Source organism: Ceratotherium simum, chromosome 5 (assembly GCF_057802395.1).
Source record: "Ceratotherium simum simum isolate JZ-2026a chromosome 5, ASM5780239v1, whole genome shotgun sequence".
Taxonomy (NCBI): domain Eukaryota; kingdom Metazoa; phylum Chordata; class Mammalia; order Perissodactyla; family Rhinocerotidae; genus Ceratotherium; species Ceratotherium simum.
This window is the reverse complement of record NC_141904.1, coordinates 22,709,901-22,732,027: the sequence shown is the minus strand read 5'-3', so window position 1 is coordinate 22,732,027 and position 22,127 is coordinate 22,709,901. Positions and strand designations below refer to the sequence as shown.

General features: G+C 40.8%; 1 protein-coding gene across 6 annotated transcripts in view; it reads right to left on the bottom strand.

Moving 5' to 3' along the window:
* Positions 1-620: 620 nt before the first annotated feature.
* OXNAD1 (oxidoreductase NAD binding domain containing 1) overlaps positions 621-22,127 on the bottom strand; it is a 36,320-nt gene continuing 14,813 nt past the window's right edge. For 3 of the 6 annotated variants that reach the window (XM_087430590.1, XM_087430592.1, XM_087430589.1), the window contains 5 exons: positions 17,023-17,147; positions 10,249-10,390; positions 2,739-2,981; positions 1,875-1,983; positions 621-1,201 (listed from right to left, as the gene is read on the bottom strand). In XM_087430590.1, the coding sequence (XP_087286716.1) occupies positions 1,047-1,201; positions 1,875-1,983; positions 2,739-2,981; positions 10,249-10,390; positions 17,023-17,147 (774 nt within the window). In that variant the 3' untranslated portion in view covers positions 621-1,046. Of the gene's footprint in view, positions 1,202-1,874; positions 1,984-2,441; positions 2,660-2,738; positions 2,982-10,248; positions 10,391-17,022; positions 17,148-22,127 lie in introns of those variants that run through there. The other 3 variants (XM_087430593.1, XM_004419402.3, XM_087430594.1) reach the window with 2 other exon arrangements.

Below are 22,127 nucleotides of genomic sequence, written 5' to 3'. Positions count from 1 at the left end.
ATAAGAACTATAGGCTGCTTTCCAGCAGTTTCATCAGAGCAGCCTTGGGATGAGGCTCCACTATTCTCTCTACCCATCCGAGGACTGTCTCCCAACCCCAGGCTTGCCAAGGAGTTAAACATTAGGTGCTTTCTTTCAGTCATGCAACAAGTATGTGTTGAGGAGCTGCTGGTGCCAGAAACAACTCTGGCAAAGGAATGAAATAAAAGGCTGAGGAGCAGCAATTTCAAACAGTTCTGTACCCCCTAATCAATCCTAAGCACATTTCTACAGCCAGCCAGCCCAGCCATTGAAGGCAGATTCAACATGGAACACAGCAGTCCCAATGCCTTTGTCCCAAACCAGAAGCCGCTCCTACATGTAGCGTTAAGGCAGGCAGCCAAGACACAGCACAGAAAGGGTTTCATCTGAGAAGAAACTAACAATTAGCCAGGATACATACTTCGGATAGTCATTAACATGAAGCAAACACGCTGGATATTCAATTCCCTAAAGCAGTTTTCCTAACAATTTTGTTTCCAAACCCAACTTTGATGGTCCAAAGAAACAAGGCTGTAGGCCACAGTAAAGTAAACTGAGACATTAAATATAAAGAATTTTCAACATAAAATTATTAAGAATGTGTTTAAATTATGTTTATTGAACATAAGATATATAGATTGCTGTCAAATAATTTAAAGATGGCCTACATTTCACACACAAAACCACATTTTTGTATGATTAAATGTAAATATATGTCCTTTTTATCCCTAGGGGGAAAGAAAATCCATATTGACCAATTCAAGGTACATCATGAGATAATCAGTTATTAATAAAAGAAAGTCAATATAGTAAAAACTAGTTTAATCAATGAAGTCTTTGCAAAAAGTTGATCACTTAAGGCTGTCAGCTGGCTTTTCTTTTCTTCTCCAGCTGCTCACTTAGTTCACAGCCTTAAAAAATAAGACTGAGTAGAGGTAAGTTCATCAAGCCGCAAATCATACAAAAACATCTGTTACTGTCTCAGCGGATCTCAGAGCTTTCTCTTTTCTATCTGTGCCCACTCCCTACCACCACTTCTCAAAGCAAATGTGTTCTTTGGGAACATGGCTGTTTTCCAGTTGCTTGGAGAAAAAGTCTGTCATCGGAGGTGGGCCACAAATATAGAACAAAGTCTCTTTGGAAATATGATCTCTTATCTCCTTCTCCGTTATTCTTCCTTCTACCAAAAAAACAGAATAAAACCCAAATTAAGCCAGACATGTTTGTATTGAAATGAGGAAGGTCTAACCACAACTCAGCGACAGTGTGTGTTCTCAGTAACTCAAGCTTAGTGAGTCTAGAGGCATTCATACGATGGCTCCTCTTGGCACCTGGGGCCAGACCTGAGCAGACAGTACATCTCCAGCTTCCTCAACTATGGCCAGCGAACTGGGAAGCTAATCATAACACGCTCTTCGGACACGGCCAGCCAGCTTACTGATCTCTGGTAGAGATTCAAAACTGCCTTCAGCAAAGTAAATAAACTGTGTTGTGAAAAATCCTTCCAAGCAGGGGAAACCACGAGTAATTTAAATTACCATTAATGGCAAATGGAATCCATTCAGTCAAAGCTGGAATATATTCTTTGTATGCATTCTACAGTGATGACGCAAAGATCATTTCCACAAAAATGTGGAAAATAAATTTTTAATATGGGCAGTAGGAAACCTGTATATAACAAGTAAAACCAACTAAATCTCTCTTTATTTTTCCACGATGAATCATCTCTCAATTCCCCAGGTAGTGACATTCCCAGCCGGCAACTCCCAGCAATAAGGCATCTACACTCAATCAGCTGGCGTGTCCACCAAGTCACTGAATGGAGATAGTCAAAACATCTTTAGGGGACTCACCCGTGATATATGGCTTGAGTTCGGCGCTGATTTGTGTAGTCTGTTTTGTAACATGCAAACTGCACGCAATCTTCTCAGGAAATTCATTTACTAAATCGAGGATATTTTTCTGGAATGTCAAACATATTCAGTCACACTACAATTTAAAAAAATCGAAACAGATGTGAACAACCACTGACGCCGAAGCTCGCCTCCCATTCTGCACACATCTGCCGCTCTTGCTCTCTACTCAGGGAGATATTGTTTGCAGCCTAGCAGGCCAGAGCATTCAGAGTACAGAGGGTTAGTTGGCTTTAATTGAAATCTGAATATGCTAACAAGCATATTACTAACTCCCTGGGAGTTTTTCCTTTTTCTCAAGCATTGGCAATTAAGCAGCAGTTTCACTGACCACAGTTGTGTCTTTTAACTGTTTCTGTTCTTTTGTTCACATCCTTGCAGCTGCAAAGCAATCCAAGTGAAAGCCTTCTCTCGTAGAATGTTCTTAGTTTCAACAGATGCAACTGATGGGGGTTTCATTTACCCAGCTGGGTCCAAACTATGGACGCCTCACCTACAGGAGCCCACCTGTAGGTCTCTTGACTCTTCATGGAATCTCAGGACCTTGGTGACTTTTCAGTTCATCCACCTCCAGATTCAAGCCCACCAAACCTGCCCTATGCTCTCACTTCTGGGAGCCTCCTCGACAGGAGCTGTTTTAATTGTAAGGTGTGTCGGCTAACTCTCACTTGGACACAAGTAAGCCTGTCAAGCCTTTTGTTTGACCTGCTGCAGAGGAGACAGAACTGAAAGAAAGTTCTGACAATGAATACCAGGACACAAGTTTGCTTACAGCAAGCTATGAAACACACATGTCCCCCTTACCTTAAACAGGAGTTCGCTGGTATTTTTTGCACTGTAGAAGAGTTTTATTGTTCCTATCTCATAGCCACTTCCTTTGTCTGCCCGGGCTCTGTGGAGATCTGCAGAGTGTCGTAGGATGGAAAGCAGAGGGTTAATTCCAACTCCTCCTGCAATCAACACGAGGTTTCTAGAAGCATCTGCAGGCTGCGGGTCAAAGAAGAACTCTCCACCCACTCTCACGGCCACTTCAGAGTCAAGTGTACACTAAGGCAGGAAAGAAAAGATCCTTTAGTCCTTTGTAGCACAGGTCGGAAACCAAATGTTCTTTAATAAAACTAACTCCATCTACCTCCTGCAACTTTATCAGTATTTAGGACCACTTTTACAGCTTGCTCTCAATTTTCCCAGGGCCCTGCGAATTGATTCCACTTGTCCATTATACAGGCCATTTGCTCCTCCGCCTTTCTGATCCATACTGCACAGCCATTCCAGTATGAGAAAAGGAGACTCGCCTCAGTAATCCTGCCATTTGTTAACTTCTTAGGTGATGAACTGGGTTGTGGAAAGAGGCAGTGGACTCAGGGGACAGCTCTGAAGTATGAGTTTCCTTTTCTGAGTGGTGCTCATGTGTTCTGATCAAAGCCACGGAGCTGAGAGACGCAGGATGGGGCAAGTGTCACTACACTGTGGCTGCCCTGGCTCGCGAGGGCTGAGGAGTGTGGGCACCAGGGGCTTCCTCCTGCTCGCCAGGAGGGCACAAGCAGACCTGCTCCACAGGCTTAGGCCAGCACGGCAGCACTTCTCAGGACTGTTTGCTCCTCCCTGGAGCAGCCAAAACAGGCAGCCAGAGGCTTCACACCAGGGGGTGAGGACCACGTACACCCACCCAAGTCAAGAATCTACTATTTGATGGGGTCACTTTCACCAGAAGTACCATCAGAGCTGAATGCACTGGTTTTGCATGGTGGTGTTTTGGAAACTTGTGGTGACTCTTTTCTATTGTTAAGTGATTTGGGGAACCCATCTGGCATCCAGAGGGCAGAGCGAGAGATGCTGGATGTCCTGTGAAGTCAGTGGTGTGCTGGAGCAGGCTGGCTATTACTAAGCTGATGGTTAAATTTGGAGGAATTTTGTGAGCCAGTTTCTCCTGGTAGTTTGAAATCAGCCATTGTAGGAGTACTGACAGCACAGAAATCAGCAAATGCTGCCAATCAGGGCTTTTTTCACTCCAAGAGCCGGTTGAGCAGCACACCATTATCTACAAGGCACAGGACTGCCCCGCACAGACTGTGAACAGCCCATGGGATGTACATGTAGGACAATGATCTGAGACCTGACCCTACCTCATTTTACAAAAAAACTCAAAGTGCTTTTTGCACGGATCTAACTCAATTTTCCAGAATATAACCACTGTGTAGATTGCACTTTGTTGGGTTCAGAACTTTACCAAGCATGTTTACTGTTCTAGAAAACCACATTCCAGTTGGTGACATGTGTGCATGGTCCTTCTGTCACCATACAACCACCCATAGCATCTGCATTTGTAGACAGTGTGTTCATGGTGACTCTACGTTAAGGAACAGCCATCTACTTCATTCTATCTTCTGGTTTAAATGTGCCCAACTAGTTATAGTTATATATTGAAATACATAGATAGCCTCTATGAATCACTTTCCTTTATTTCTCCTTTGTATTACACTTAGAGAACTGTTACTTTTAAAAATTTTTATGTGTTGATTACATTAACTTTGAATTTCACTTGAGGGTAGTTCTAGAAAGGGAGCGTTGGATCTGACAGGGTCGAGAACCCCTAGTGTGGAAAAAACGCATTGATCTAGGAGTGAGAAGACTGAATTTTAATCACAGCAAGTGATTAAAGATGGAAAAAAAAGTGAAATCCAGCAAGTCCCTTCACTTCTCTGAGCCTCTGCTGCGCATCTGGAAAATGGGTACCAACCCCTGTCCTGCTCACCTCACAGGGCCGAGATGGGCATCACATGACACACTGTGGGGGAGACCTCCCTGCCGGCATCAAGCTCTATATAAGAGGGTACTTTGGTCTTTGCAGCTGTCATGGAAGAAACAGCACTGGGGGTGCCTGCTTCCTTCTTCCCTGTCACTAAAAAACAGAATCTAGGAATAAAGAAATTGATACTAAGAGCATAGGACTGTTCCATCACACATTCCTGACATAAATCAACTAAATAAACTCCCTCCTAAGAAGTATTAACATTATCACGTGGTTTTTGAAGACCAAATCTTTAGCATTCATATCTTGGCCCCTTGCACAGCAGGTAAGCAGTAAGTACTTCTCGACAGGAATTTAATTTGGGGCTCTACATCTTAAAGAAGAGTTAACCTTAGAGAAAACCGAAGAAAAACTGAAAATTATTTGAACCCACAAAGCAGGTCCTTTTTGGTAAAGAATGGATAAATGGAAATCCTTTCTCTGAGGGGAAAAAACACATCTGAACTTAACTATTTTAAATACGCAGGAGATTTTTACATAAAGGACGGTAAGTGGGTTTTCATTTTTGACAAAAGAAATTAGCAGCAAGGGGAGCATTCTGTTAGGAATAACTAAAATCTAGGAATTGCCACACTGGCTACCAAAGTGCTGTAAAATGCTCTTTCAAGTCTCAAAAACAGAATCTGTGACATGAGGGGCTCTCCCTAACGATGACAACAGATTTAATGTCTCTATACGCTCACCATCCCCTCCCCCACCTCCGCTTGCCTGTACACTTCTCTCTCTATCTCTAAGCATCTAAGAATAAAAGAGACTAAGAAATGAGAGGGAGAGAATCTTCTCCAATGGGCATCTTCAGCATGCTTAGTAATGACAACAAACAAAGCCTTTAGGTTATTGTTTTTAGAAACCAGAGTATTTTCAACCCTAAAGTTGGCAAGAAAATGTGCCCTAGGGAAAGATAACACTCAAGAAGCCTGTCGTCTCCTTAGTGACAAAATAATCTTCAGTGGATCCATCTTCTAATTTGCTAGCATCTGGAAAGAATCAAAAGCTCTCTTTGTCTTTTGTTGATCAATAAAAACTGCCAGGGCAGCATGAACACAAGACTCAAAGTACTGTACAGTATAATATTGGAAGTGAGTAAAAGGACATTACCTTCAATTACACAGCAATGTATCTAATTTGGGTATAGATTTTCTACTTGTGAAACAAACAACTTTTCCACAGCAACTGGAGCCCAGCACACAATAGCTGTCTAGAACCCTCTACCCTGCCAGGAGCTTGAGCCAAAGCAGATAAAATAAAGGAAGACGTTTATGGCACTTTATCTCATGTCCCAACAGAGCAGCCTGCTGCCACCCAGACACTCACGTGCCCCCATTGTCCACTCTAATCACTTAATAAGACAAATCCTCAGGAGGAAAATAGCCACCTGAGAATGGTTCCAAGAAAAATCTGACTCCATAAAGGCTGTTTGCAATTCCCACTGGGCAGACTGGAGCAGGCACTACAATCAGGATGTGCATTCAGGCAATGCCACTTGGAGATTTTCTACAGCCTCTAAGAATAAGTTCCTTCATTGAAATGCCAGTGAGGCATGAAACCAAGCAGGGAGCTGTGGACCAGGACCAGGTCAGGTCACACGGGAGGCTGACGAATGGAGGGGGCTCATGGCGCTAGGAGCAGGGACAGCTAAACTCATTTTAACACTGAGCATGGGGCACATGGACACCTTGCTGCTCCCACTCCAGCGGCATATTTTAGAGACTCAGGATGCAGCCTAGAGACAGTAATGGGTGTAAAATCTAAAGAGAATTTAAAAAGGAATGAGGCAGCCGAGGCCACACCCAGGGAAGGACTCAGAAGGTCCAGGGTAAAAATGTGATAGGATACATTTACAATGGAAATGCTAAGGCAGGCAGTGGGGGTTATTCTGAACAGACACAACTTGACATGTAAACCATAAAAAGAATATGTATTTTTTATGCCCCTAGAAATGTAAAAATCTTTTTAAATGTTCTCTTACAGTAAACCTTTATTTTCACTTTTGGCATAGAGTTCTATGAATCTTAACGCACACACAGATCTGTGTAACTACCACCAAAATCAAGGTATAGAACAGTTCCATCACCCCCCAAAAAACTCCCTTGTGCTATCCCTTTATGCTAATACCCTTCCACACCCCTAACCCCTGTCAACCACTGATCTGTTTTCCATCATTGTATTTTTGTCTTTCAGAATGTGACATAAATGGGATTATACAGTACGTAACCTTTGAGCCTGGCTTCTTTCACTCAACATAATGCCTCTGAGATTCACCCAAGTTGTGTGCATCAATAGTTCATCTGTTTTTATTGCTAAATAGTGGTCCATTGTATGGATGTATCACAGTTTCTTTATCCATTCACCTGTTGAAGGACATGTGGGTTGTTTCCAGTTTTTGATAATTATGAAAAGAACTGCTATAAACATTCGTGTACAGGTTTTTGTATGAACAGAGCTTTCATTTCTCTAGGATAAATACCCAGGAGTGGTATTGCTGGGTCTTCTGCTAAGTGTGTATTTAATTTCATACGAAACTGCCAAAATGTTTTCCAGAATAGCTGTGGTATTTTGCATTCCTGCTAGCAATATAAGCAATATAAAAGAGTTCTACGATATAAATTGCTCCACACTTGGTATATGGTCACACTTAGTATTATCAATATTTTTAATTTTAGTCATTCTAATAGGTCTGTAGAGGTATCCCACTATATATGGTTTTAATTTCCCTAATGGTTAATGATACTGAACATCTTTTCATTGCTTGTCATCCTTATATCGTTTTTAGTGAAGTGTCTGTTCAATCCTTTGCCCATTTTAAAATTATGTTTATTGTTTTCTTTCTGCTGCCTTTTAAGAGTTCTTTATATATTCTAGATACAAGTCCTTTGCTGGATATCTAATTTGCAAATACTTTCTCCTAGTCTGCAGCTTATTTTTTTAAATTCTTCAACAGTATCTACTGCAGAAAAAAGTTTTTAATTTTGATTAAGTCCTACATATCAAGCTTTTCTTTTATGGATCTTGCTTTTGGTGTCGTGTCTAAGAACTCTTTGCCTACCCTTAAGTTCAGAATATTTCCTATGTTTTCTTCTAAAACTTTTACTGTTTCATGTTTTATACTTAGATCTACAACCTATTTTGAGTTAATTTTGAATACAAAGTATGAGGTTTAAGTTCTTTTTTTCCCTATGGATGTACAACTGTTCCAAGCACTATTTGTTGAAAAGGTTATCCTTTCTCCATTGAACTTCTTTAGCACCTTCGTCAAAAATCAAATGGCCACACGTGTAGGTCTATTTCTGAACTCTTTATTCTGTTCCATTTATCTATCTCTTCACCAATACCACACTGTTTTGATTAGCGTAGCTTTATTTTAATCTTGAATTTGAGTAATGTGATTCCTCCCACTTTATCCTTCTTTTACAAAACATTTTCAGCTATTCTAGCTCCTTTGCCCTTCCATATAAATTTTAAAATGAATTTATCTACATCTACAAAAAATCCTGCTGAGATTTTGATAGGTGTTGTTAAATCTATAGTCAATTTAAGGAGAACTGACTTCTTTACTCTATTGAGTCTTCCAATCAATGAACATCTTATGTCTTTCCAATTACTCATGTCTTCTTTGATTTCTTTCATGAGATTAAGATGAATTGGGTTTTTGGGGGGACCAACTATTTGCAAGAAGGTCCTATTCTGGGTGACAGGCCAAGAGAATGTCCTAAGCTAGCTGGTTTTCACAACACAAAAGCTCTCTTCAGCCACCACCAAGACACACCACTTCCTACAAACATGACTTGTCTGAATGATTCTTTGTGTACCCTGTCTCCTAACTGAACCTAACTGCATCCAGGTGGGACTTCTGTGGCCATTAACTCAAACCTTGTTTCCACACCCTCTTTTGCAGATAAGGGCTATGTCAAGAGTTTGGCTAAGCTACTCCACGGTATTGCTGCCTTGGCATCCAGTTTGTTTGGTCAAGTGGCCTGCGAGGGCCTTAAACTGACATTAGCCCCTCATGCAAGCACACCTGCAGAGTCACAAGTAAATGTAAGTTCCTGATATGACTTCCTCAACAGCCCTTGTAATCAACAGTCTCCCCTGTTCCCCAGAGACTTTGCCTGTGTACCCCTTAGATAACACCAGCATGGATCTTACCAAAACCCTGCTGTTTTTGGTTTGAATTGACCGATCCGGCCTTTGCCTGGGAACCCAAAGCACTCTACCCACGGACCCTAATAAAGGCAGGTGCCCCAGGTCCTGTTGCTCTTTCTGCCTGCACCCTGCCTTGATCTCCCCAGGTGGGCCCTTGAGGCATGCCACACACTTCCACCAGGACCTGGGATAATAAACTTCTCTATTTCAATTTCTCATGTGGTCTTCTGTTGAACCTGGCTTACCATCCAACACCCTGGGGCTCTACTTACCAAATGTTAATTTAACAAAGTCACATGAGGCTGTAAGTTTATGCCCCCATTCCCACTCCTGTGTGTTTTTGTTGGTGCTCTATGAGATCTGCTATTGTTGGCGTCCCTCCTCTACTTATTCCCCTGTGGCTCCTAAATAAACATAACAAGTCTCTGCAAAATATACTGGAGTATGTTTCCAAGTTCTGCTGAAAATAAAGTTAGAGTTTTTGTTTTGTTTTCCTTTGTTGATTCTTGATCATTTCCAGGAAAAGAAGGGGAGAATGCTGTTTGTTAAATCGTATTTGTACTGGTACCTTCCTTTTTGGTAAAGGGGATGAGAAAATGTCAGGGATGGGATGGGGGTTGTTGGTAAATATAGAAGGCAATTCTAAAAGTGAAGGGGGTGGTAGTAAAAAGGGGACAAGGGTCAAAAACTAAGATGACAAATTACTGATCTGTTCTGAGCTCATTCTTTGTTATCCGAGTTCTAGTAGGTAATAAACAGGCAGCTTATGTAGGATTGTGCTGAGTCCCACGGCCGAAGCATGAGTTATTAGCAGCAAATGTGGATTCTCTCTCAGAATCCCGTGTGAAGAGCTCTCCAGAGACTGAAATGGAGAGGCAATGGCACCATGGATTTAGCAGTGCTCAGCTCTGGGCACCAGCAGTATGTAATCAAAGATCATTAACCCTCCAACTAATCAAAGAAGAATAGTTTAATTTCCTTTACTTAGGACGGTTAGGACAAAATAATCTGATTTATAGATTCACTATTTACATGACATACAGAGAGCCAATTTTCAAAAACTCACATATAAAGTAAAAAGTTTTAATTATGAAGTAGTATAAACTGAATATTGTTTGGTAACCTAGAAGATATTTCCAGATCCCAAAACATCTTTCAGTCATCCTTAACACATCAAAAAGATTCTGCTTCTTTGACCTTCCTGGTCTGAATTCCAGATATAGGGGGAGCAATTTGTGAACTTCTACCCTTTTAACTCAAGCCTAGGTTTCTTAGGTGGATCAAGTGAGCTGAACACAAATTTTGTGGGAGGCAGAGATGCCCAGATTTTCAAGTTTAAAAAATGGGCAGTTTGCTCACCTGATTGTGAATCCAGAGGGCAGGAGGGTGATTTGTATATTTCACTGCCAATTCTATCATTCTCTCTTGTTCTAGCAGTCTAGGGCTGGAGCATATTGAGAAACCACCAACCACAGAGACTCCTGGGATAAAGAAATCAACCCTAAAAGGAAAGGCAAATAAATTATTATTGCTGAAGCAATTTTAAAAGTGGGCAACAAGATAAACAAAATTGACAAACTTTTAGCTAGACTAAGAAAAAAACAGAAAAGATAAAATTACTAAAATCAAGAATAAAAGAGGAGACACCATTACCAACATTACAAAAATAAAAAAAGACCAGAAAGGAATTCTATGAACTATACAACAAAAAATTAGATGAAATGGACACACTCCTAGAAAGACACAAACTACCAAATTGGACTCAAGAAAAAATAAAACCTGAACAGACCCATAACAAGTAAAATGATTGAATTAGTAATTTTAAAACTTCCCACAAAGAAAAGCATATGTCCAGATGGCATCACTGGTGAATTCCCCCAAACATTTCCTTCACAAACTCTTCCAAAAACACAGAAGAGAATACTTCCCAACTTACTCTATGAGGCTAGTATAACTCTGATACTAAAACCAAACAAAGATATCACAAGAAAACTACAGACCAATATCCCTTGTGAATACAGATGCAAAAATTCCAGGAATACAAAGTTGGTTTAACATCTGAAAATTAAACTACAGACCAATATCCCTTGTGAATACAGATGCAAAAATTCCAGGAATACAAAGTTGGTTTAACATCTGAAAATTAATCAATGTAATACAACATTTAGTAGAATAAAGGACAAAACTCATATGATCATCTCAGTAGATGTAGAAAAGGCATTTGGCAAAATCCAACACCTTACATAATAAAAATATGCAATAAACTAGGAATAACTGGGAACTTCCTCAACCTGATAAAGGGCATCTACAAAATACTGACAGCTAACATCATATTTAATGGTGAAAGGCTGAAAGTTTTTCCCCTAAGAACAGAAACAAGACAAAGGCGTCTGCTCCCACCACTTCTACTCAACATTGTCCTAGAGGTGCTGGCCAAGGCAATTAAGCAAGAAAATGAAATAAAAGGCATCCAAATTGGAGAGGAAGAGGCTGTAGATGATATGATGTTGCATATAAAAAATCCTAAGGAATCTACTATGAAGATATTAGAACTAATAAACAAGTTCAAATAAGGTTGCAGGATATAAGATCAATATATAACAATCAACTGTATTTCTATACACTAGCAATGAACAATCTAAATGTGAAATTAAGAAAAATAATTCCATTTATAATAGCATAAAGAATAACATAATTGGGAATAAATTTAACAAAAGAAGCATAAGACGTATACTGAAAACCACAAAACATTGAAAAAATTCAAGAAGATCTAAATAAATGGAAAGACATCTCATGTTCATGGATTGGAAGACTTAATATTGCTAAGATGGCAATACTCCCCAAATCGATCTACAGATTCAATGCAATGCCTACCAAAACCCAGCTGATTTCTTTGCAGAAACTGACAAGCTGATCATAAAATTAATATGAAAATTCAAGAAACCCAGAGTCATCAAAACAATCTTAAAAAAAAAGAACAAATTTCGAGGACTCACACCTTCTGATTTCAAAACTTACTATAAAGCTACAGTAATGAAGACATTGTGGTACTGGCACAAGGACAGACATATAGATCAATGAAAAAAAACCAAGAGTCCAGAAATAAACCCTTACATTTAGATCAACTGATTTTCAACAAGGGTACCAACACAATTCAATGGCAGAAGAATAGTCTTTTCAACATATGGTGCTGGGACAACTGAATATCCACACGTGAAACAATGAAGTTGGACCCTTATCTCACACCATATACAAAAATTAACTCAAAATGGATCATAGACTTAAATGTAGAAGCTAAAATTATAAACTCTTAGAAGATTTACACAGGAATAAATCTTCATGGCAACAGATTCTTAGATACGACACCAAAACACAGAGTCAAAGAAAAAATGGAGAAACCAGACTTCACCAACATTAAAAACTTTGTGCTACAAATGAGACCATCAAGAAAGTTAAAAGACAACCTACAGAATGGGAGAAAATATTTTCAAATCATATATCTGAAAAAGGACTTGTATTCAGAATATATAAAGAACTCTTACAACTCAGTAATAAAAAGACAAACAACCCAAATAAAAAATGGGCAGAAGATTGAATAAACATTTCTCCAAAGAAGATATATAAATGGCTAATAAGCACATGAGATGCTCAACATCATTAGTTACTAGGGAAATGCAAATCAAAATCACAAATGAGCTACCATTTCACATCCACCAGGATGGATGGCTATAATCAACAAGACAACAGCAAGTGTTAGTGAGGATCTGGAGAAATTGGAACCTTTATACATTTGCTGGTGGGAATGTAAAATGGCACAGCCATTTTGGAAAACACTTTGGCAGTGCCTTAAAATGTTAAACAGAGTTACCATATGATCAACAATTCCACTCCTAGGTATGTACCCAAGAAAAATGAAAATATATGTCCACTCAAAAACATGTACATGAATGTTCATAACAACATTATTGATAATAGTCTAAAAGTGGAAACAATCTAAATGTCCATCTGCTGATGAATGGATAAACAAAATGTGGTATGTCCATACAATGGAATGAAGTACTGATACATGCCATAACATAGATGAACACTGAAATTATGTTAAGTGAAAGAAGCTAGTCACAAAAAAGGCCACATATCGTATACTTCCATTGATATGAAACATCCAGAATAGACAAATCCATCAAGACAGAACACAGAATGGTGGTTGCCCAAGGGGGCGAGAGCATGAGGAATGAATGATAATTGGTACAGGGTTCTTTTTGGGATGATGAGAATGTTCTGAAATTTGTACTGATGGCTGCACAATTCTGTGAACATACTAAAACCCACTGAATCCAACACTTTAAATGTATGAATTTTATGATATTTTAAGTATACCTCAATGAAAGTACTTAAAAAGTACATTAAAAAAAGGCCACAAAAACTTTTTCACTGGCATTTGACAAACTAAATAGGCTGATGTGGCCTTCTAAATTCCCAGTCTTCTGTTTCCTTTTTTTCTTCTAAGCACACTCCTATAGCCTAGAACTCTCGTGAGTTTCAAGCCTTCGATAATTCTATGCCACAAAAACCCTTTTTTGGTGGGGATTCTAGAAAATGCAGCAAACTTAGTCATATACCAAAGAAAAGAGCAGTTTATTAGAACCTGCGACCAAAAAAATTCTCATCCCCATGTCTAGGAAATCTGTACATCCAATCTAGATGTTTCTCAGCCATCAAAGAGCAAGAATATCATTTCCCTCAGTTGTTTTCCTACCAGTAGGCTTATAATAAAAGCACACGATGTTCTCTACTGATATGATGTTCTATTCTAATCTGCCTTAAATATCCAGTCATTTTTTATAGTTTTAAAAACCAGTTCTGGACTGGAAGTGCTCCAGAAAAGGTCCCTAGCCTACTTTCACGTATACTCACTTGACTCATTTCCACGAACACTTTCATCTCCCTTTCATTTCATTTCAGGCAAGACACAAAATGAAAAAGACTACAGTTGACATTTATTAAGCCAGTTTCTATATGCTATCAGAGAGGAGGTATATAGCATTTCCACTGTGCCCATGTTTAAAAAAATAAATATATCAATAAGCTACTTTTGCTGCTTTATCTCCTGAACTATGGTGCCCTCTGCTGCTTGGTGTTGATAAAGACCATTTTCTCAGGTGAGTGAAAGGGAATCCCTACCATCTAAAAGGACTCCTTCTTTAAATGCTACAGAATTCAAATGACATAAAAATCTCATCTGAATGGATTTAATAAAATATGCACAATACATATTTAATAAAATATCTGTCCAAGAAAGAAGTTTTAAACACACACACACTCCCCTTTAAAAATGACCTTTGCAGGATTAGCACTCCTGGAGCCATGAGTTGAGGCACCTACCACACCCCAGATGAGTATATGAAGAACTGAGAGGAAGAGCCTAGTTCTGCAGTAAGGCACACATATCCATCTCCAACTGTGACACACCAGGCAGCCCTGTCCTGTCCACAGATGCAGCCCCAGTGCCCAGCACACAGCAGGTGCGCAAACTGTGGCCAAATGACAATGCTTTACTATGAGATCCCAAAACATCACAGGGCTGGCAGGGAGAAAAGCAAGCATGTGAGCAGAGCAGTCTCCAGAGCACTAGGCATATGACACTGTGACACAGCCTCCCTCAGGAGATGGACCCGGTCCACAGCAGTGAGCGCCACAAGGAACACTCAATCTGGCAACTCAGGGCACTCACAACGCTGCATGAGGACTGTTGGTGGCACACTCCAGTCCCAAGAAGTAGGGCTAATCTTTCCACCCCCAGGGAGGAAGAAATTCCGAGAAGGTCAAGAGCAGGACTCACCAAGGAGCTGGGTGCTAAGCAGTGGACCTGCTGGTGAGACGAGCCCAAGAGGTTTAGCCCTGCCTATGTGAGAAATGGTTCTGAGGGGGTTTCCTCTTCTGGCCTTTCTCTCTGGATTCGATTGCTTGAGGTTCTTGGATCTGGTTTCCTAGTACAGGAACCAGTACCCAGCATGGGAAGAGCCCCAGAGGCCGATCTTGGTCTATGTTGAAGGTGTCCACCTGGGGATCTGTGCCCAAAGCTCTAGAGCATTCATTTATTTATTTAGAGGCGGGTTTGGAGCCTCCCCTGCAGAGTTGGGCAGGTGTCAGAGAGGGCCACTGGTCAAGAATGCAGAGGTGTAGGATCATGGCCCAATCTCCCACCCCAAAGACAAGCCCAACAGCAACCCTCTCCTTTATCTCCAGCAGCACTCCACACTGAAAATCCTAACTACACAAATTGCACGCCAGCCACATCCACACTCCTTCTCTCCCAAATCCTTGCCCTCTTCCCCAAAGTGCCACACAGAGGTAACCACTAAGCTGATGATCTAAGCGAGTCTAGAGTGCAAGCCATCCCAGCAACCGCACTGAAGGAGCAGACACCACTAACCTAAGCAAAGGGCCATTCTGTAACCATGCAGTCAAATATCCAAAGAACTCACGGGCCCCAGAGCCATACAATAAGTCAGTGAGAAGGGAGTAAGCTTTTAAAAGGGGAGGATCCGGGCGCCAGGGAAAGGGTCAACACTAACCAGCCAGAGATGGCCACCCCCACGTCTGCTCGCTGAAGCAGGAGTGTGCCAGGCACATACTAAAACCAGTCCTAACATCAGTGAAATGACCAAATCCATTCACTAATATGGGATACATAACTCCAACCCCGAATAATTTTATTTCAGGAATCACAACAAGATCCTATTTCCATACATATCACTAGGGAATGAGGACATTTTTCTTATCAGGTAACTGCAGTTTGCAAGTGCTAACACACCTGCAGACACACCATGGTAGCAGCATTATAAACCAATGCACAGGCTTTTTCTAATCAGGAGATGGGTCAGCGTCTTGGCACAATTCAGAGTTGAAGGCACAGAGACAGCAATGTGCACAGTACACAAACACTTCCACAAAAGGGAAAAATGGAAAAACAGATCATTACAATTAAAGTTTCCACTTTTCAATGTAATAACTGCTAAACTATTTCTGAAGGGTAAAAATGTTGCCCACCCCCCTAAAACAGCCCAAATGCATTTAATATGTATCACTGAACATGTGCAAAGATTGCAGTAAATTGCTTCACAAACGCAAATTATTGCAATCAGCATCTTGTTTTCTAGTTCTAAATTCAAAGGCAAACTATTAACACAAGACTGCTAACTCTTGCTATTATCACACTTCTATTATCACACATCCTCCTTCTAACAAAACCACATTTCCAGATGGACTGCCAAAATTAGTCAAGTGACTCCTAAGAAATACTACCAAGATTGACATGCCAGAAATTCATTTAGAAATGAATGCTTTATTTAAATAAAGGAAACATACACCCAAACACACCTTTCCTAAGGAAATACAAGTTGCTTTATTTACAAGTCAATTAAATTGCAGCTCAGTGAGGCCATTCGCAGGAATAGTGGGACAGCCGGGCTGTTCCCCTGTCAGCATACTGACAAGTCCTCAGAGTGGAATGGGGAAGACTCATGATTTGTATGGTGTGGCCTGGGCCTGACTGGGGAATCCTGATAATAAAGTCAGCAAAATATTTAAACCCAACCCAGGCAAGGTATGAGTGAGGCAGGAATTGAGTCGAGAGGGTGGTCAGCTGTGACATAACCAGTTACTCTTCTTTGCAGACTGCTGTTTTTACTCTGTATTCGACACAAAGATGACTAATTTCTAAAAATGTTATCAGTCCCTAGCAACACATAACTCAGGCAGATTAGATGACTGCAGTGCATTCTATTAGCAACCACTGCTGCAGAACATCAATTATCAGAGCTGTTATCAGAGCTGTCGGGTCCATGGACCAGAACTAGCTGCCTCGTTTCAATCTGGAAAACTCAAGGCAGCAATTTTCACATATGACTGAAAGGGTCATGGGCTCAAAACTGAGGTGGGCTTGGAGGCCGGGAAAGGAATCAGATTCTCCATGCCAAAAAGGCCCACCCTGAATGGAGATGGTCCAGAATTCCTATCCCATGGGAGGAACCGCCGCCCACAGAGTCCTTTCCAGAAGAAAAAATACTCTCTTCTTTCTGATGGCACCTTCTTGAACACACACAACACACAGGAAACAGAAAAGCCACTTACCACTGGCCAGCTTTAAAGGAAAAATCCTTATCTGCAACAAGCAGGCGGAGCCTCTTCACCGATGGGGACTCATAGGCAGCCCCACACACCTTAGCTGCCGACACGACCTGGAGCCAAAAGACGAACTGCGGCTGAGGTGAGTGTGTACACAATGTGAGGAACAAATTGTGGTTTTTTGGTAACTAAGGTTTTTTGAAATCTACAAAGATGTGGCTTTTGAAAATTGCAAAACAAGGTAGAGCACACTTTGCTTTAAAATTCTGCCTACCATCAGGTGAACAAACTTCATCTTATTTTTGAGAGACTTGCTATCATACTAATTGTATTTTATTCCGCATACAAAAACCCTCTCTTAAAGGGATTGTTTAACAAGTGCTTATTCAATGAGTGTCTAGCACACGCCTGGACTGGACTGGACACCCTGGGAAGAGCTAGGGGAACCGGAGCCCTCGAGTCGAAGTTCACTGTTAGCACGATGTAGGCAAAGTGAGGCCCACCGGCAGCTAGGGGCCTGTGTTTGTTCTGAGCCTGCCAGGAGTCCGGGGTGAGCTAATTTCAGAAATTAAAAGTGAGCACTCAGAAACCTGTTTTTTTAGCAATTTCACAGAGTAATTGTGCATCTGCTGAATCTAATAGACAACAAATTGTGTTTATACTCTTTATGTCTTTGTTTTTTTAATTTATTTTTTATTATATTTTACAAAATATAAACAGTCCACAACCTTAAAACAACAACAAAAACAGCCCTTCACTCCAGGCAGTTTGAGAAGCACTATTCTGAATGATGTATCTGATTTCTAGAAAATCCTAAAAAGGTCTGAGTCAGGCACTCTTCGGTTAAGGCCCATCCATGCCTCGGCACCCCTCAAATTCAAAATGTCTCTACTTCATTCATTCTTTGTTTCTTCTGCCTTTGGGTTTCTCTTCCTCCCTAAACCTGGAACATCTTCACAACAGGGGGAAAAAGACAACACGACTCTTTCCCCAACCTTCTCCTTCCCTTCAACTCCACTCTGGCAGCAAGTCAAATCAGCAGCAGGTGACTGACACAGTCATTCTCCTTGGGCAGGACCTTCACAGCTCCACTTAAGGGGCCCTGGAAATCTGTCAAGGTCAATGAACCTCCTACCCTAATGCTGGCTCATTCAGCCCCTTTTCTCCAACAGGACTACGTCTAATCAAACTATCAGTGGAAGACAATTCTTAAAAATCCCCTGGAAAATTCCCATGATAGATGGTGGTCTCCCTCACCACCTCAAAATATCTCCTAAAGTTTTCTACCTTTCGCTCTCTCCTGCCTCTCTCTTTCTCTGTATTTTGCCAATACTCCCTTCCTCCTCTCCCTGAGACAACTGGGGTGATTTTCCACTATTGACCTTCTACCTGCGCTTTTGACACTAGTCCCGCCTATCCCCTCTGAATCAAGGTTCATCAGCTCCCATCAGCCCTGTGCTTCATTCAGTTTTCCTCTCTCTAGGCCTTCTGTTTCATCAGACATGACATCTAATGCCATTTGCTTGTCTCAAGCAATTAAGCAACAAAATAAAAGGAAGCAGCATAGTATGGCTGTTAGCATGGGCTCTGTAGCTAGACTGCCCAGTATTTAATCCTGGTTCCACCACTCACTTACCAGCTATGTGACTCTGGGCACACTACCCAGCCCCGCATAGCTATAAAATGAGAATAACAACACCTATACCTCCAAGAGTTGCTGGGAGGATTAAATGACAATATATGCAAAGCACTTATGGCCTACAGCAAACACTCATTAAGTGTCAATTATAACGCATTTTATCGCATTAATTATAATTAATTTCTTAGTATTTATTTAGTAGATTATATATTATACTTTATTCATTTAGTATTATATATGCCACCACACCAGTGCTGCCATGCAGGACCTCGAAGACTGAGCACTGCACACCCTCAGGGGGACTGTTCTCATGGACAACAGTAAGGACCTTACTTACTCTCTTATGGTGGTCTTTGTACCATGTCCTACTGATTATTTTGCTAGTGCAAACTTCAAAGCCATACTGTCTTTAAGCTATTTTAGAAATCTTGACTTTAATCCCTGCCTCTACTGATACTTCCTTTTCCGACAGAATCTTCCCTTTTTCCGTGATGCTCTCCATAACCACAGGTAACCTGGCTTCTGCTCTCCCGGAACTTCTCCTTCCAAGATTGGCCCATGTCTCCTTGAACAACCAAACTCAACGTCCCGTCTCAGTTCTCACCCTCCCTCATCTCTCTGAATAGGATACTTTTCACTTCTTTTCCATCTTGAAGCATTCTCCTTGCCTGGGCTAGCTGACATTGAACTCTTGGGGTCCCCTCCTGCCTCTCCAATCTGATCCTCCTCCTTCTCCTTTACCAGTCCTCCTCCCACTTCCTCAATGGCAGCTTTCTCTAAACTGCCTCACTCCTACTCCATCTCCCACCTCTAGGCGGAGGCCCGCAAGCATTCCCAAGGCTACTAACCACCCCAACTCACCATTACTTTTGTGCCCATCACAGGCTCACATCTGTGCTCCCCTGTGAGTAACAACAGCCAATGCTGAGGAGCATTTATCTCAGGTATATAACAGGTGCTGGTTAGATGTTTTATGTGCATTAATTCATTCAGCTAATATGAATAACCATATTATATCCCAAAAGATAGTGTTATCATCCTCCATTCTGCAGATGAGGAAACTGACAAGTTCAGTAACTTGCTCAAGATCACTCAAGAACAGCCGAGTCAAGATTCAAACCCACGTCTGTGTGGCCTTTTATCACTTGATGGCCCTGTCCCAATGGTAAACACACTATGTGTACCACTAAGTCCACCATATTCATTCCCTCCACAAACACTTCTTGAGTACAGTGCCTGGCACTGGGGATGCAGAGATGGAGAGGGTTCCTGTCCTCAGAGGGCCCCACAAAAATGGCTGCTTTCCATCATCAGGATTTCAATTCTGGACCTGTCTTGGATTCAATAAAGTAAATCCATTTTCAACTGATAAACACACACACACACACACACACACACACACACACACACAGCCATTGACTCTTCCAGGCATTTTGTCCCTAACAGAGCCAAGTTCCATGAATTTGGCTCATGTTTTTTTTTCTCCTTGCCCACCTGCCACCATCTTAAGCCAAGAATTTCTTTCTTCTTACTTGAATTGCTGTCTTAGCCTCCTTCTTGTCCCTCTCAAAGCAGTGAGAGGTGAATATTCCTAATGTTCTGACCTCACTGAGTTACTCTCCGGCTCAAAACCCTTCAAGGGCTCTCTAACACTCAACTACCAAAAGAATACAATAAAATGTAACAAGGCCCTTGTGAGTCACCCCAGCTTGAGCTCCCCCTGGATCCCTGTGCCAGTGGTCTACCAGCCAAGCTGGACAACTTGCTGGTCCTCAAAGGCACCTGACACTTGCTCACTTCCAAAACCCTGCCAGGTCCCTAGGCATGCAGCACGCTCTCAGTCCTGTCAACCTCCTACCCACCCTCCAGATCCTGCTCAAATACCACCCCCTGCCTGAAGTCTTCTCTCTGTTCTCCATCCTCTCAACTCTACCAAGAAAATGTTTCTGCCTTTCTTATCATATTCAGCATATATTAATGTAAATTATAAATACTCATGAACATGTCTTTCCCACCACACAGACCACAGGCCCCCCGAGGTCAGGTATTGGGTAGAATTTACATCTATATCAACTCCCTAGATCAAGCACAGGGCCCAACACATAGTTAGAGTCAGTAAATTTTTGCAGAATGAATGAAAATTCTAAGTTAAAGTCAATTAAAATTGGTTTCCAGAACAAAGGTTAGTAGAAGTTCAGGAAACTTTTATTGTTTAAAAAGAAAGGGGAAAACACCCACTACAGAAAATCTAGATTCATGTTCCAAACTCTGGGGGAGGTCAGGGCAGGCAGGGACTCCTTCAGTAGAAGAGGGATCTTCCTTTGTTTGCCACACACTCTATTTTAAAAATCTTATTACAAAGACAGGTGGTAAGAATCATCAGAGGACTCTCCATTACATTATTAGTCTCATTTTTTTTTAAGTTTACAAAAAAGAAATGTTTATTTTATAAACATTCATTATTTTCTTTCAATACAATAATCTGTAGAAACAGAGCCAAGAGGTAGATTATTTCATTTACAACAGTTTAACTGGCATCTGTCAGATTCATTAACAAAACTAGACACACGTAAGCTTTAAACACATCCCAAAGAGTCACCTGGTGGCAGGGAAACCAACATTCATAATCATGAGAGAAGTGGAACAGAATTTCAGCTGAAACATGGAGAATACTTCACAATCAAATGTCAGACTACAAGAAGTAAAATCACCAATCACTCGCCAACACTCAAACACAAAATTCAATGAAGAAGGGAAAGAAGTTATATCTTCTATTGAAAAAGTCATATTTTCTTTTGGATAGTTTCTATGACCAAAAATGTTCCCAGATGCTTTATGCCTACTGGTATTAATACAAAAAGTAACATACTTACCATTGCTATTAGTCCTGATAATCTGGGCAAAACTGCTATAACTGGCAACACAAAATACCTTGCACAATTCATGATTTTTAAAGGCACGCCTCCCTCGTAACACTTTAATTAATACAAATACTGTACACTATATAAAGATTTCTAGCAATGTGGATTAAAAACATTAGCAAAATCTTTTTGAAGGTTGCATCTTTATTTTATTCTGAAGCTAGTTTCATATAATTAGGATCTTAATCACGGCCCTTGTTATGTGCCATTCTTTACTTTTATTGAATAAGCAAAACATGAAGGAGAAACTCTAGGTTTTAACATTTGTACTTGCTCTCATACTTAATGGATCAAAAGATTTCGCAACTGAAACCTCCACTAGCCATGTCCTAAGTTAAAACACATGACAGGAAATGAAGTTTTCCATAAAATAACATTTAGACTCTTCTACTGTTCAATAAAATAACAATATATTTGCCAACTTTTACTAGCACACATTTTTAATGCTTTGAGGGAGTTAGCATCTAGAAGGAAATTCCATCATGCTGATGTAAAAAGCTGGTTTTATGTAGGATATCTTGATGTTACTGCTGCTACAAAAGTCTTGGTAC